Below are 17,511 nucleotides of genomic sequence, written 5' to 3'. Positions count from 1 at the left end.
AGATAAGGAGACTGGAAAAATGGTTGAGAGGTTTGGGAATAAGGAATCGTCAAGAAAGTCGGAAGGTATCAGCCCAAGCTTCAAGATGGACAGACAACGCATAGATGGAGAATGGTTGATGGCATCCCCAGCAGGAGTATCACAACCAACCACCACGTTTTAAACTAACCAAATTTTCTTTGATTTGAAGCAGAGACATGGAATGCTACCGATGACGGAAAGATGCGCCACAAGAAAGATTGTTAAACTGGGGCAGAAAATTTTCGTTCATTTCGAAAATTTTCGGGAAGTATAACACAAGTGTGGTGAAAAGCGGTATCCCCAGCAGTTTTTCGGGAGAAGGCAAAACGAGTTTTAAGGGAGGTAGTCTTCGAAGGAAGAAGATTTCAAAAAAAAAAAAAGAATAAATAATAAAAAACTAAAGAAAGTTTTTTTTTTAAAAAAAAAAGTGTTATTGGAAGGAGTTTTGCAAAAGGAAACAGTTTGCAAAGGAATGAAACATCCTACTTAAAGGAAGTAGTCTTGGAAGGAGTAAGATAACATATTTTACTCAGCAGAGTTAGCCTCAGCAGTGTTATCCCCAGCAGTCCACAGAGAAGACAGTACAAGTTTTGAGGTAAATAGTTTTGAAGAAATATAATTCAAGTTAGAAGGAAAATGTTATTAAGGTCAAGATCCCGCCTGGAGAATGGAGGTGTTAAAATTTAAGAAAGTTGTTGAGGTCAGGAGCCCTCCTGAAGAACAGGATGACAATTTATTTTTAAAGTTGTTGTCGAGGTCAGGAGCCCCTCTGAAGAACAGGATGGCGATTTATTTTTAAAGTTGTTGTCGAGGTCAAGAGCCCCCCTGAAGAACAGAAAGACGATTTATTTTTGAAATTGTTGAAATCTCGCTCGCCTAAAGAAAGGAATGGCGATTTATTTTCAAAGCTGTGATTGAGGTCAGGAGCCCCCCTGAAGAACAGAATGGCGATTTATTTTTCGAAGTTGTTGAGGTCAGGAGCCCCCCTGAAGAACAGAATGGCGATTTATCTTTCGAAGTTGTTGAGGTTAGGAGCCCGCCTGAAGAAAGGAATGGCGATTTATTTTCAAAGTTGTTGTTGAGGTCAGGAGCCCCCCCTGAAGAACAGAATGGCGCTTTATTTTCAAAGTTGTTTTGAAGTTGGGAGCCCGCCCATATAACAGAGGAATACATTTCAGTCTTTAAATTTCAAGTTTTGAAGTTGGGAGCCTGCCCCATATAACAGAGGAATACATTTCAGTCATTACATTTCAAGTTTTGAAGTTGGGAGCCCGCCCATATAACAGAGGAATACATTTCAGTCTTTAAATTTCAAAGTTTTGAAGTTGGGAGCCCGCCCATATAACAGAGAAATACATTTCAGTCTTTAAATTTCAAGTTTTCAGGATCCCCCCCTGAAGAACAGAATGGCGCTTTATTTTCAAAGTTGTTGGTTGAAGTTGGGAGCCCACCCACATAACAGAGGAATACATTTCAGTCTTTAAATTTCAAGTTTGAAGTTGGGAGCCCGCCCATATAACAGAGGAATACATTTCAGTCTTTAAATTTCAAAATTTTGAAGTTGGGAGCCCGCCCATATAACATAGGAATACATTTCAGTCTTTAAATTTCAAATTTTGAAGTTGGGAGCCCGCCCATATAACAGAGGAATACATTTCAGTCTTTAAATTTCAAATTTTGAAGTTGGGAGCCCGCCCATATAACAGAGGAATACATTTCAGTTGTTAAATTTCAAGTTTTGAAGTTGGGAGCCTGCCCATATAACAGAGGAATACATTTCAAGTCAGTAAAGCAGAGGAATACAGTCGAAATCCCCAGCAGGAAACGACAAGAATCCCCAGCAGAGGAAGGAAGTCCAAGACTCGATGAAAAAATAATGCGAAGCTCCCGAGAAGGAAATAAACAGTTTGAGATCTGCAGTCAAGGGAGAATACAAGACAAATCAGAAGTAAAGAAATACCCGAGGAGTCACCGAGACATCAAAGCAACAAGAGACACAAGAGCATGGTTGAAGATCTAGATAAGATTTTGTAATTCATAGACTATAGTTTAGTCTAGCTTCTTGTTTTCTTTTAGCATGGTGTAATAAGGAGGTCGGCAAGCAGTAATATCAGCATGCAACAGCAGTCCCATGGTAGTCCCAGCTACCAAAACTTCCCGAACTATATTAACCTGATTCCCTTCTAGCCAGGGATATGTAGGAAGCCTTTGAAGCAAAGGTTCGGTTAAATCTTTTTCAAAAAATGCTTCACACGGAGTACTCGGATGGGCAAAAATCGCTCACTTTATCTTTGCACGAAAACTCTTCGTGTTTTCGGACAAAGAGGGGCAGCTGTAAGCACGTGATTTTTGCCCTATGAGAGAATTACTCCCAAAAAATTCAAAATAAAATAATTTTCCTTTGTGTGCAATTTTGAGAATTTTCGTGGCATTTTTGATAATTATTTGTATTGGTCCATGCATGTTTTATTTGTTAAATTAATAAAAAATACAAAAACAAGTCGCATTTGCATTTAGGATTTAATTCTACAATTAGAAGTAATTAAGTTTGATTTACAAGAATGAAAATTACAAAAATATGCATCGTTTGCATTTTTAGCATTTAATGTCCAAAATGTGTGATTTTATTGTAATTGCTATTTAATTGTGTGTTAATTGTTATTGAGAGTTAATTTGCACTTTTATAAATTAATTTAGTTCTATATGATAATTTAGGATTTTTAGAATTTAGTTTTAGTTTAAGAAAAAATAAAACAAGAAAAAAGAAGCAATAAAAGAGGAAGACAATCGGATTGGGCCATCTTCTAATTTAAATCAACCATGGCCCAAACCAAATAATCCCACCGGGTCGACCCGACCCAATCCGTCCCATAACCCAAACTAATCCCAACCCCCCATCTTCATTTTTCATTTTTCCCAACCCCAAAACCCTAAAAAGAAAAAACACCCCCCCATGCTGCATCATCTTCTTCCCCAAGCCCCACCTCCCATGGCTGCCCGCCCCCTCTCCCTTCGTCTTCAACACCCAGCAAACCACCCCCCTCGTCGTCGACCAGCCACTCCAACCCTCAACCAAATGAACCAGTCCATCGCCACCAACGACCCCCCCCCCCCCGTCCGCCATTGAAACCCAACGTCCAAAGAACCATAGTTGCCCTCTCCCGTCAAGCTCCAGTAGCCACTGCTGCTGCTTCACCTCAACACACACACGCACAGCCTCACGTCCAAAGAACCATAACACCATCGCTTCTGCTACGTCCAGCTCCCATGGCTGCCCTTCCATGGCTGCTGCTCCTTCTTCTTCTTCGTCGAGCTCAAACCAAACGTTGCTGCTTCTTCTTCTTCACCATGGCCACTGCCTCGTCGACCTCCAGCAAAGAACACACAGCCCCACTGCTGCTGGTTCTACGACCACACGCACACACACGGAGGAAAAGCGAGGCAGTCCGGTTAAATTCCGGCGAAGTTCTGTCAAGGTTTCGTTTGATTTTGTTTGAGCCCGTTGTTGTTCGTCGTTCGGTGAGGTCCAGTCTGAGTTCGTCAAGGTTAAAAGAGAAGGTGGGTTTTCATTGAAGTCGAGATCCGTTAGGTCGTTGGCAGTCTTGGTTCGAGTTTGCCATTTCCGTTCGAGTTCGTCGTTGGTCATTTCCGGTCGGTTGGTTTAAGTTTCATTTCTGTCCGTATTTTGTTTGATCTTCTTGGATTTGAAATCAGTATATGTTTGATTCTTTTCTTGTTCGTTGTTTATCATTTTTTTTTTGATTATTTCTTCAGTTTGTTTTATGTTCTTGTTTAGTTTAATATAGAAGTTGTAATGTTGTTAGATTTAATTTGAAGTTCAATTGATTATTGAGTTTAGTGATTTGAATCTACTTGTTTGTTATGTTCAATTTGTTACTGTTATTGAATCTGAAAGTATGTTTGTTGTTAAAAATATTGAGTTTCTATCCTAAATTTGTTGATGAAATTTGATTAGGAATTGGTTATAGCTGCTGTATTTTGGTTAGAATTGATTAGGTGAATTGGTTATAGCTGATGTGGGTAGAATGGTAAATTGCAGTATTTTCAGGGGTAAAATGGTAATTTCAGTCATTTCAGAGGGGCATTTTTGGAATTAAAAATTTGAACAATTATTTAATCCGAGTGTTCTGTCCACTAAGCACTAATATATTAAAATAATGCATAAAATAATATATAGTGGGGGACAAGACATAATGGCGGGAAATTAATACATTGTTTAATATAGTGGGGGACAAAGCATGCGGTAGTGGGGCAATAAGTGAATTAAATAAGGAAAAGATATGTGTTAGTGGGAATTAATACATTGCTTGATATAGTGGGGAACAAAACATTAGGTAGTGAGATTCAAAAGGAGGATGAGTAGAAGATAGTGAGATTTAGTTTAAAGGCTTGAAGTTTGTAAATAAATAGGGAGGGTTTTGTTTAATATTGAGGGGAGGAATTCCAAAAATATTGAAAGGGGATAGGAGATTGGCTGAATATTGAGGAAAATTTTTGAAGGATATTCGAAAGAGAGAGTAGTATACACCCGATATACAATCTGCATACATGGATATACAGAGGGGTCAGAATTTAAGGGTTAAACATTAACTGGTCTTTCAATCTAAAAAAGATTCACTTTGTTTCTGCCCGTTGATTGTTGTTGATGTTTCTGGATTTTCATTTGATTTGTTTCCTTGAGTTTGGTTGGTTATTTGCTACTACTTCACAGGTTATTGCTGGATTTTTGTTTGATTTTAAAATCTGTCACTGGTTTCTCGTTGTTGGTTGTTACTGGTTGTGGGGTGTTGCTGTTGTTATATGCTACTGCATTTCTGCTGATCTTCCTCTTCTTTTACTTCCAATATCAGGTACACAACTGACACGCTGGTTAATGTAAGCTGAAACATGAAGCATGAATATGAAATGAAGATTTGAAGTTCTGAATTTATCTTAGTTATATTCTGAATTTTAGTTGTGTATATATATTATTTAGTTTCCTCTAATCAGAATCATGTAGTTGTTTAATATATAATGGAACATCTGACAGTAGCTTAGTGGACGAACTGTCTATGTATTGCTAAAAAAAATAAATGGTGTAGTAACTCTGTTCAGATAGTTCGTTATTGTTTGATGATCATCATGTCTCAAAAAGCATGTTAGCTGATTTAGATTATTCTTAAACATTCACCAGTTAGCTCATTAAACGAATAGACCGTTTCAGAACTTGTATGAATATTGTTTAGCTAGATACTATTGGTTAATTTCAGCATGTAAATGGTTTAGGATTAAAATTAGATTGCCAAGTTTTTTTTAATTTGACAAACTGTGAGCATGCGTAGTATAATGTAACTAGGTAGTAACATGTGAATGAGATGGCCCAAGTCCAGTTTTGTGCCATACACGTTGGGTCTGGGTCCACGTTGGCCAACGGACTGTCAGTATTGTGCTTACATTCTGATTTAACAGATTGCGTTCGGAACCCAACTATAACAGCTCGTAAGCATGTAAATAAATTAGGACCTTTTCTCTTTCATTTTTTAGAGACAAATCTAATAGAAAAAATGTAGGCACTTTAGAATTATCCTTTTAAAATAAATGAGATGAGCCTCACCCAATAAAACGCACAAGTTGTGGGGCCCTCAATAAATGATTAATAATTGTATAGACTTCGGGATCGGTCGTTTAGCAAATTTTACGGCCTTACCCAAAATAATGATACGCTAGTCGCTTTAGGCGCGTCTTTAACAATTTACTTTCTTAAACTCGGGTGCACATTTATGTGATCCAAATCTAAATCTCAACAGAGTCGAAATATGTTGATAACCACAGGTACATTGATGTGACGTGGTTCGAGATATATTTTCACGATGTTGCAATTCTCGATAAAAATAATAATAATGATAAAAGCGGTTAAAAGTTAAAATTTGCACATATGTTCAACATGTATTATATCAGATAATCAAGCCGAATATGACAGTTGAGCGACTGTGCTAGAACCACGGAACTCGGGAATGCCTAACACCTTCTCCCGGGTTAACAGAATTCCTTATCCGAATTCTGGTGCGTCGACTGTTAAACAGAGTCAATATTTTCCTCGATTCGGGATTCAACCGGTGACTTGGGACACCATAAATCTCCCAAGTGGAGACTCTAAAACAAATAAATAAATCCCGTTTCGATTGTCCTTTAATTGGAAAAAAATCCCTTCCGCGCCCCTTTGCGAGGGGCGCGGGCAAAAAAGGAGGTGTGACAGGTATACTCACGTTACCCCCTGCACCTCGTGTGCAGATTCAGGTACTTTGGATCCAGTGGTGGTGGTTGATCGAGGCTTCCAACTTAGGAGATTATTGAGGTACCTGCACGGCATTCGCATGCCTTGGCTCTCCACCTTACTTTTCAATTGTATTTCAGTTGTTCTCTTTGACACTATATTAGACTATGTATTTTTCTTATATGTTTATGCACTCAGTGAGACGCCGTTTTGGGCTGGATTGTATCTATTCTTGAAATTTCTTATGTTTCAAATAGTTCTTTAACTGTTAAAAGCTTCCGTAAATATTTTCAAACTTATTATTATCGTGTTGATTGTTGAGTTGAGGCTGGCCTAGTTTCACGATAGGTCGTGTTTTAGGGTCGTGACAAGATGATTTAGAGTATAGAGTTTAGCTTATACAAGGAAGATTAAATCATCGGTATTTAAAGTGTAAAGTTTGAGTTCACAATCTAATGATGGAATTTGACAAACCATCATGGATGATTGTAGCACAAGATTAAATATAATTTATCTTAATTATGGGAATAGTTTAATTTTAACTTCTTGTGCTAGTACATTTTGTATGTATTGAACGGACCAAGTAGAGATAAGTATTTTATAGTGACTTAATAAAATAAACTCTCTTGTCATTAAATGTACTTATGTTCTTAATCTTGATATAAAAATTATTAGTTTTGTACATTATTATTGTTTTATACTGACCAAGTAGAGATAAATATTTTATACTGACTTAATAAAATAAAATTTCTATCCATTAAATGTACTTATACTCTTAATCTTGATATAATTATTATTAGATGTGTACATTATTATTGTTTTGATTTATTAAAAGGCGATATTCTTTCGTGTGTCAATATGCCTGAGAAATTGGATAATAATAACAATGTACATTGGTGAAGTAATAGTTAGTTGATGGAATCCATGTCTCGGTTTAGAGATTGATGATACACCTTTACGAAAGTTTATAAGTTTTTATGTGTAAACCCGACCGGTAGATTTTGTATCCGACACATGAAATAAGTTAAGCGAAAGTCTAAAGAAAATAATCAATAAATTAAATCGTTAGTAATTTAATTTAATTGATTAGTATCTAAATCTTAACATGGGGAATTAAATAGGATTTAATGGATGAATTTCGAAATTGAATAAGGAGTGCAATTACGAATTTTTTGTGGAATAATTCGAAATTAATTATGGTGGATATTAATTTCGAAAATTACAAATTAATTTCATAATTGGAAGCCTTGTTAATTAAATTTTGTGGTCCCTACTATGCCTAAATAAAAGGATATAAATGAATTCTTTTCTGGTGAAAAAGAAAACCCAACAGGTTTTGGAAAAGGGTTTTAACCCCTAAAACTTATGCTATAAATACATAAGGTTTTCCACCTAGAGGTAGTCGTATATGGTGGCTGAAATTTTCAGCCAAGTTTTCCTAGAAATTTCGCCCACACGAAATTGCTATTTCCGGATATTATTTGGGTAATACAGTAGAAGACCGTGGAACGTTCAGAGATCGTGATCGTGCAGGTGATGGAAATTTCATTGAATTGCTATGAAATTAGAGGCTCACGTGATAGAGGAGTTTTGTTCACACTTCAAGAGGTAACCCGTGAAATCCCGTTTATACTAGTTGTCTAGATTACATGTGATTTTGATACTGGAATTGCTTCCGCTGTTTATTATTAAGGGTGTTAAATGGGTGGGCCGGGCCGGGCTGGGTTGGGATTTTTTGGGCCCGTACGGGTTATGGTCCGGGCCAGTTACGGGTTGGGTCTTACCGGGTTTAACGGGTTCGGGTTCATCCAGGTAAAAATTGAATTGTAAGGGTTACGGGTTGAGGGGGTCGGGCCGGGCCGGGTTTAGTGTATTTTTTTTTTATATTTGTATAACTATTGTAAGTTATATTAATACAAAGTATTAACATATAGAATACAAGGAAGATGGGAAAAAATGGCACTTATAAATTGCAAGTGCTACAGTTATTTCAAAATTACAAAATTAAAGTTTGCATTTAAAAAGTAAATTAACAAAAAAATAGTAATACTAAATTTTCATGCATAATAAATTAATAATACTTCATATTAATCTAAACAAACTAAAATATTAAGCATAAATACGTCTAATAATTTTAAAATAGCACAAATTGTCTTAAAATCTTAAATACGAATTTTCGGAGAACGCTCAAGACAATACTTTATATGCCTCCTTAAACTGCCTGTGACAGACTCTGAACGAAGATTTAAGACTTGACCACAGTTCTTGCACTTTACTTTCTGACCTTCTTCATTTTCTTCTACCACCTCAAAGTGTTGCCAAACATATGAGCGCACTCTAGAAGTACGAGGCATGATTTAACTTGAATTGAGAATTGAGATTGAGAAATCAGAATTGAGAGATGAGTGAAGAAATGAGGAAGAGGATGGGGTATTTATAGTTTTAGAAAAGGTTAATTTTGTAAATTGAAAAAAGGTTAAAAAATTTTTTTTTTTAAAAAAAGAGACTATTAATGCAATTAAGGTGTTAAGCAACGGATCCCTGCCAGGGGTGACCGTTGCCAACGGTTAGTGGGCCCCACAGATTTCAAAAAATAAAAAACACAAAAAAAAAAGATTTAGTTGTTGTACTGGTCCGGTCCGGGCCGGTTAAACCGATACACGGTATTGTTCACGTGGACCTGGTTTGACCGATCCGGTTAACCGTTAAAAAAAAATAAACAGACCAACCTCCTCTACCCTCCTACCCAGCCCCACTCGGCCCCTATGTACCGGGCCAGTCCGATTCCGGTTTTTTCCGGTCTGGGCCGGTCCAGTTACGGGTCAACCTGGCCCGTTAAACACCCTTATTTATTATAATCCATCAAAGTGAACACAACTAATCATCAGAAAATCACTATGAGTAAAAGGAAAGTAAAATACTTGTCGTTACATATAAATAAGAATGAAGCACTGATAATTACCCAAACGAATCTAAAATCCAACAGAAATTCAAAATACTGGGAACAAAGATACATAAAACACCAACAAAATAAATCTCAAAAGACAGAAAGAGGATATTACTTGAAAGAAAAAAAAGATATTTACTTGGCGATTACATGCGAAAAAGGAGGAAGAAGAGGGAAAGAAGGCGTCATAACTTATCAGTAACAATGAGATTCGCCTGGGAAAGAAATGGAGGAAGAGAATGGATCCAAATTAAGAGAATTAAAAGAAGCAACAGTTTTTCCAGGGAAAAGAGGTGACTCTTGAATTCTATTTGATGAAACATTTTTTTAATCATTTTAAAAAGGGGAAAAGGCAAAAAAATGACAATATATATATATATATATTAGCTGCATAAATACTGCTATTAAATGGGTGCTTTTTGGAGACTGCCAAGAGGAGCTACGCAAACGTAACAAGGGTGCCGCCAACTGTGTTTGGACCCAAGATATTAATGAAAGCAAATTTATTTAGTTACATACATACATACATACATACATACATACATACATACATACATACATATATATATATATATATATATATATATATATATATATATATATATATATATATATATATATATATATATGATGCTAATTGGAGCGATATTTATCTTTTTCATACAATTCACATTATATCAAGTCCGATCAACCTTACTACCACCAACGTTTGTATTAGACAAGCTACAAGAGGATCAATCAGGCAATCCTTCGGAAAGTGAAGCTACCACAGGCAGGTCAGGCCAATAGTTCTGTCTAGGAGTGACAAATGAGCAGGTCGGGTCGGATATAGTTCAGGTAAAAAACGAGTAATGAAAAACGAATAAATTATCTGACCCGATCCATATTTAATACGTATAAAAAACGGGTTAACTGGCGGATAATATAGATAATCATATTATCCATGACTTCTTGCATATGATCACTTTTGGGAGAATTCTTAGTCTCCCCAACTTGAGGAACCTCCAATTTGAAGTTTTACAAATGTAAAAGTTAGATTCATTGGTTACCTATTGTTATCCATTTTCTAAATGGATAATATGGTTCTTATTCATATTTGACCCGTTTTTAAAAAGTTCATTATCCAACCCATTTTTTAGTAGATAATATGGGTGGTTAACTATTTTCTTTGAACCATTTTGCCACCGCTAGTCCTACCACACCATCCCCACCTTTTGCATTGACTCCGACGAGTACCTTAGCGCGACACAACCATATATGCCTGATAATGGAGTTACTACAGTAGGGAACTCTTTTTTGTGTATTGATCATCTACCTATGCCCTCCACCCTATATAATAGCAATCATTGTAATGGTAATCAAAGTAGTACTAGCAACGTGGTGCCCCCCAGCACCACATTCTCTGTAACAACAACATTTACTAGTTAGTTAATTAATGCATTATTATCTTTCTTACCAAAAAAAAAAAAAAACGAAGACCAAGCTAGGCCAAAATTGTCTTATTTTATGGAATATATACATTTGTTTCTTAGTTTCCTTGAATTGTTGGAAGTCAATCTGGTTTATTTAATTAATTTAACTATTTTATACAATTAGATTATTACTCTAATTTCCAAAAACCTTCTTCATTTCCATTATATACATGAACCCTCTTTCACCACTCTCATTATTCCATGCATTAGCTTTACTTATTTCTACACCTTTCTCTTCATCTTCTTCTTCCTGTACAGAATCTCAGCAACTAGCAGCACATAGAGATAAAGAATATTAGAAATGGAGTTACAGGTTAATGTTCCAAGATGGACACCTAGTCCAAATAGATCACCACATAGACGCCAAGAATCTGAAACAGATAATGAAAGTGTTACTTATTCTCAAGATGATATTCCTTTTAACAACAACATGAACCCAACCAAAAGATTTCCATTTAGTAATAGTCTACCACCTCATATTGCTGCTATTGAAGCACCATCTCTTAGGGTTGATTCTGAAATAAAAAGGTCCTTAGAAATGGTACACTATGAAACACCACCAATAATATTTAGGGAAGAGATAAAGGGAAATAATACTACTACTGGTTTTGCATATGAGGAAGTTGTACTCCCTTTTAATAAAGGTGGTAATGAAGAAGGTATATACTTGACATGGAAAGACTTGTGGGTGATAGTGCCGGACAAGAAAACAGGGAGGAGAGCTATATTGCAAGGGCTAACTGGTTATGTACAACCTGGCCAAGTCTTGGCCATTATGGGTCCTTCTGGTTGTGGCAAATCTACTCTTCTTGATACTTTAGCAGGTATTATTCTAATACAGCAATTTTTTTTTGGTTAAACCATTTGATATTCGTCTAAGTTTATTGGTTCGACTAATCTAAAGGTATATTAGGGGTGTCAATTTGAGCCCAACCTCTTTTGACCTCGCCCAACCCGTTCAAGGTTAGGCCGGTCATTTATGACCTATCTTGATCCAGCCCATTTTAGCCCATATAAAGTTTCGCTGATTTTTAGTCCAAATTATTCCATGAGTGACTTTTTTAAAATGTCTTTAAAATATTTTTTTGTTTGTTTGATATGTTATTTACGACCATAACAAAAGAAAATTAAAGTTTTATTTAATACTTAAATAATTCATAAGAAAACAACACACATTAATTAAAGCTTGATAAGAGTTGGGGAGATTGGGCTATGACCCAAATTTTAGGCCGTCTTAACCCAGTCTAGCTCAGCCGAAGTAACTTTTAGGTGGGTCAATTTATGACTCGGTCCATTTTAATGGGGCAACTGCATAAATAGCCATTCTCAGGAATGTTATTTAGAGATTAGCCCGTATTTATTTTGTCCTGAATTTTTAAACTAAAAATCTTAACTTTAGGATAATTTAGAATATTTTATCCGAAAATTAAATTGAAAAACTGAAATTCAGGATGCACTGACTAATTCCTAAATAACAGCCCTTTAGAGTGGCTACCTAGTGTCATTTTTACCATTTTAATCCACCCAAAATTAACTCAACCCAACCATTTGAGTTATACCAAGTAGGCCCAGTAAGGGGGAATATTTGGGAAGCTTACCTAACTATACTATAATAGAAACTTATTTACCACTTTTCTTTAGGTTCCTTGAAACATATATTATCTATCTATATTTACTACTTATAGAAATTTTTAATAAATAGAGTATTGCTTAAAATTAGGATGTAACTGATATAGTCCCCCTCCCCAACCACCACCACCACCACCACCACCACATCAACCCTCCCCCCTCCAATTGCAAAGAAAAAAAAAAATTCGGTGCTTCTATGAAAAACAGTTTTATGTTATTGAATTTGTTAGATTAGGGATCACTTTCCTAATATTATAAGGATAATAAGAACATAGAATATTTCGTATAACGTTACATCCGGTATTTGAGGGTTTCAACCAAAACCATTCAACAATTGAAGCAAAATTACCTGCTTCTTGCTGAAGACGTGCAACTATCGGAGAGAGAGAGAGAGGAGAAGAGAGAAAAAAAGAAAGGATATAATTGAATCATTTAAATGAAGGCATTAATAATAGGGCGATGGCCTTTAGGGGGAGGGGAGTGTATTCAATTTGTAAAAAAAAAAAACCTAAATACTTTTTGAAAATTACAAAAACTAAAAAAAAGTGGGTAAATAAGTTCCTATTATATTTTTCATTCATGTGGCTTGAACCGACAATCTAGTTAGGCTTATGAGTAAGGGGATCGAACCATCGTGGTTACATCCCTCGGTGATTACTTTGATGCTAGGAATTTGTCCTTACTCTTTCCTGACATAAGTATTCTCTTCGTTTTAATTTACGTGTATTACTTTTCATTTTAATTTGCTTAAACAAGAATGCCTAGTTAACTGTAAAATAGTAGTAGTAATAAAATTGGTAACATTCTGCTTAAAATTATTGTTATATAATTGGCCTATATATGAACTCCATATACTACAATGATGGCTAAGGGTTCACAGATTTTGACTCAAAACACCACCGATCGAGTTGAGAAGAAGAAGAGAAAGAATAATGTTTGACTCCACTCAGTGTACATTTCTGACCCTACCCAGGTGCGAAGCAAGAATTTCAACCTTATAAGTTCGGGATTCTAATCGTTTTAAGTTACTCGGTTTTAAATTAATAATTTACATATATTTAATGAATTTTTTTAAGACAAAAAGTTCGAACCAAAGCTACTGGGTTTGGCCGAACCCGCTCCCGGCACTCTAGCTCGCCCCTGACCCCACCCGCTTTCTCTATACCCCTGCAAACAGAGGAAAAACAAGAATATAAGTGATGTTTAAGTTTGTAAATCTGATTATAAGCTGGGGATAAATACTATTGCAGGGAGAGTGGATTCAAACACCAGACAGACTGGAGAAATCCTCATCAATGGTCGGAGGCAAGCTCTTGCATTTGGTACTTCGGTAAGGAGAAAAAATATCATAAGCTATTTCTTCACGAGTTTAATTTTTAAATACTTATAATACAAAGGAACTTTTACAATATCAGGGGTTATCTAAAATATAATTACAAGTAACTGCCCATAATAAGTGGAATATCTAGAAATTAAGATATAACTTGTTACTTTTGCACGAGAACTAATATCTTACCTTTTTTTGTGGGTTTAACTTTTATACACGGATAATTAACGAAACACATATTTTGACTTAATGACTTTTTTTTTTTCTTTTTTTCTTTTCTAAAAGGCATATGTGACACAAGATGATACATTGATGACAACACTAACAGTGAGAGAAGCAATATACTATTCAGCACAACTCCAATTACCAGATTCAATGTCAAGATCCGAGAAGAAAGAAAGAGCTGAAGCAACAATAAGAGAAATGGGATTACAAGATGCAATGAATACAAGAATTGGAGGGTGGAGTGTAAAAGGATTAAGTGGTGGACAAAAGAGAAGAGTTAGTATTTGCATTGAAATACTAACACGTCCAAAGCTTCTTTTTCTTGATGAGCCAACTAGTGGACTTGACAGTGCAGCTTCTTACCATGTCATGAATAGAATAGTTCAATTGGCTAAACAAGATGGAAGAACTGTGGTTGCTTCTATTCATCAACCAAGTAGTGAAGTTTTTGAGCTTTTTCATAATCTTTGCCTTCTCTCCTCTGGTAGGACTGTCTACTTTGGCTCCATTTCTGCTGCAAATGAGGTACTTACTATATAGCTTACCTTCTACACATTGACAATGTAAAAAGGCTTCTTACTTTTTTTGACGTAACCAGCAAAGTTGATGTCATTTGATCATGAGGTCACGGGTTCGAGTCGTGAAAACAACCTCTTACAGAAATGTAGGGTAAAGCTGTGTATAATAGACCCTTGTGGTCCGGCCTTCCCCGGACCCCGCGCATAGCGGGAGCTTAGTGCACCGAGCTGCCCTTTTCTTTTTAAAGATAATTACGAGTAACTGCCCATATTAAGTGAAACTAATTGTCTGAATATTAAATAGGCAATTTACTATAGAAGGTTAAATTACACTGATAGTGTCAAAATTCTTTATGTTGTCAATCGATATAAGTTAAATCTATAGCAACATGTCGCTCAATATATAAAAAGTCTAAAATTAGTTTTTTATGATGAATCTTTAATACCATTTTTTTCCAGTTTTTTGCACTGAATGGCTTCCCATGTCCAACTATGAGGAATCCTTCGGACCACTACTTAAGGACAATCAACAAGGACTTTGATGCTGTTAGTATATATCTATATATGTTCTTCTTTGTACTACTGTCTAAACTAGTGTTAGAGATAATTATTGATGGTTGTACTCATTAATTCTCTGTTTGACCTTAGGATATCGAGAAAGGAGTTAGTGGAAAAGCCACTGCGACAGAAGCAATCAATATTCTGGTTAAGTCATACAAGACCTCACAGGGTTGCCAACAAGTTCAACGTCGAGTTCTGGAGATTTGCCAACAGGTTTTTATACTAGTGCACGCGATTAACAAAATCGCTATTTTGATCTTATATATTGTGCAAATCCAAGAAAATTACTTAAACTGGTCTAATATGAATATTTGTGTATAGAATGGTGGACAAGAAGCAAAGAAAGGAAACCAAGCAAGTTTCATTACTCAGTGCACGGTTCTAACCAGGAGATCTTTTGTGAACATGTATCGTGATCTTGGTTATTACTGGCTTCGTTTTGCAATATATATTGCTTTGTGCTTGTGTGTTGGCACTATATTTCATGACATTGGCCACGGCTATGGCTCCATTCAGGTGAGACATTTTGCTTATATTTTTTTAAAAACAAATGAATTATTAGATCGACAGTGCCTATAGTTATCTTTTAGGTGACATGTCAGAGTACAACATTTTCGTCTTTCTTCGCTCCTTGCTAAATTTGCAGGCTAGAGGTTCAATGCTCATGTTTGTTGCTGCCTTCTTAACCTTTATGGCTATTGGTGGATTCCCTTCTTTTGTTGAGGATATGAAAGTATGCACATTTAACTATCACCCTCATTTATTTTACACATAATCTTTCACAATAGTAACAATTAATGATGCTAATTATTTGTCATTTGCTCCTAATTGTTGCTAGATTTTTACTCGAGAAAGATTAAATGGGCACTATGGTGTGGCTGCATATGTCATTGGAAATACATTCTCTTCCATTCCTTACCTAGCAATGATCTCAGTAATACCTGGTGCTATGGCTTATTACCTTGTTGGATTACAAAAGGAGTTTGATCACTTTGCTTATTTTGCACTAATGTTATTCACAACAATGATGTTAGTCGAAAGCCTAATGATGATCGTGGCAAGTATTGTACCAGATTTTCTCATGGGAATTATAACAGGAGCTGGAATTCAAGGTGTTATGATGCTTAACGGAGGTTTCTTTCGATTGCCTAATGATCTTCCTAATCCATTTTGGAAATATCCAATGTATTATATTGCATTTCACAAATATGCAAATCAAGGGTTTTATAAGAATGAGTTCTTGGGATTAACTTTTCCTAATGAGCAAATTGGAGGGCCAGCTACAATTACTGGTGATGAGATTTTGAGAAATATATGGCAAGTGCAAATGGGATATTCAAAATGGGTTGATGTTGCAATTGTTTTTGGAATGGTGATTCTCTATGGGTTCATGTTTTTGGGAATAATTAAGACAGTGGAGAAGGTTAAGCCTATGATTAGAGCATTTATGGCTCGAACTTCCAAAAATCCAACTCATGCTGAAGATCCAGATTCTTCTCGTATGCATGCTTAAAGAAAGATTATTACTCTCTCCGGTACATAATAAGTGTCAAATTTGCTTTTTCATTTTGGTTCAAAATAAGTGTCCAGTTATGTAATCAAAAAGATTTCAATTTGTTTTTACAAAATAACTCCTATGCACATATCCCTAAAAAGCTTTCTTACTCCTCACATTAAATGTTTAATTAGGGGTAGTTTAGTCATAGTAGGTGTTGCTCTCAAATGCACACGCAAGTATACGTGGTCGACAAGTAATATAATGATAAGTTGAGTGTCGAACCCACAGGGACTTGTGTACATTACTCACTAAATCGCTAAAATTGTTATTCAATCCAGCTAAAATCAACGTCCAATAATATGATTATATTATACTATGATTCTAAACAATAACTAAATTATCAAGTAACGAGTTGATTGTTGTGTATTCAATAGAGACAAATATTCCAGGGTTGTGATCGATTCACCGTTCGTATTGTGTTCTAATTAACTCTCCCTTTCGTATAATTCACTCATGGTTGCTAATTAATCGATAAATGCTCTCATAGCCTTCTCCCGAAGTACTACTCACCTATTCTCAACATATTAACGCCTATATTCCTATGAAATCAATCTATTAAGAACGCATTAAGATCACGATATTTAATTAAGCACGGTGACTAGGTATATTCCTACCCTAACCACAAATCTGCTCCCCTGAAGGTTAAGTTCGTGCTCTCTTCAATTCTTCTCTAATCTAAACACGACTTTTCCAAGCATAGCATAGATAGTAAATAGAACCTAACTGCTGGCCAGACAATTAAGCAATTAAACACAAAATTGAAGAAACAACCATATATTGGTGAATTATAATCAAGGTCAAGCTAATATCAAACAACAATATTCATGGCTAAATCACAACCCCAGAACAATGGGTGTTTAGCCACTCATGATGTAATCAAACAATTGCATAAGTTTTGATTATTGAAAATACTAGAAAAGATGAAGAATTCCAAGATGTTCTTGCTCCTCAATGTTTCTTGCGTGTATTTTTTGCTCCA

The 17,511-nt window shown here is 35.7% G+C and overlaps 1 protein-coding gene across 1 annotated transcript; it reads left to right on the top strand.

The window, feature by feature from the left end:
* Positions 1-10,907: 10,907 nt before the first annotated feature.
* Positions 10,908-16,757, top strand: LOC107778271 (ABC transporter G family member 1-like). The gene is made up of 8 exons (XM_016598495.2): positions 10,908-11,538; positions 13,594-13,673; positions 13,956-14,420; positions 14,873-14,959; positions 15,062-15,187; positions 15,296-15,490; positions 15,621-15,707; positions 15,813-16,757. Exons 1-8 carry the CDS (start codon positions 11,016-11,018, stop codon positions 16,485-16,487), a joined length of 2,238 nt encoding a protein of 745 aa, XP_016453981.1. The 5' UTR covers positions 10,908-11,015; the 3' UTR covers positions 16,488-16,757.
* Positions 16,758-17,511: the final 754 nt, after the last annotated feature.

The sequence above is a fragment of the Nicotiana tabacum genome, chromosome 11 (genome assembly GCF_000715075.1).
Source record: "Nicotiana tabacum cultivar K326 chromosome 11, ASM71507v2, whole genome shotgun sequence".
Taxonomy (NCBI): Eukaryota; Viridiplantae; Streptophyta; class Magnoliopsida; order Solanales; family Solanaceae; genus Nicotiana; species Nicotiana tabacum.
Note: the sequence above shows the minus strand (reverse complement) of the source record. Positions and strands in the feature narration are given on the sequence as shown.

Bases quoted from the DNA above. Each gene is read 5' to 3' on its own strand.
- LOC107778271 (XM_016598495.2), top strand. From the start codon at position 11,016: ATGGAGTTACAGGTTAATGTTCCAAGATGGACACCTAGTCCAAATAGA. The intron at 14,960-15,061 runs GTTAGTATATAT...GTTTGACCTTAG, and splicing joins TCAACAAGGACTTTGATGCT to GATATCGAGAAAGGAGTTAG. The intron at 15,491-15,620 runs GTGAGACATTTT...CTAAATTTGCAG, and splicing joins ACGGCTATGGCTCCATTCAG to GCTAGAGGTTCAATGCTCAT.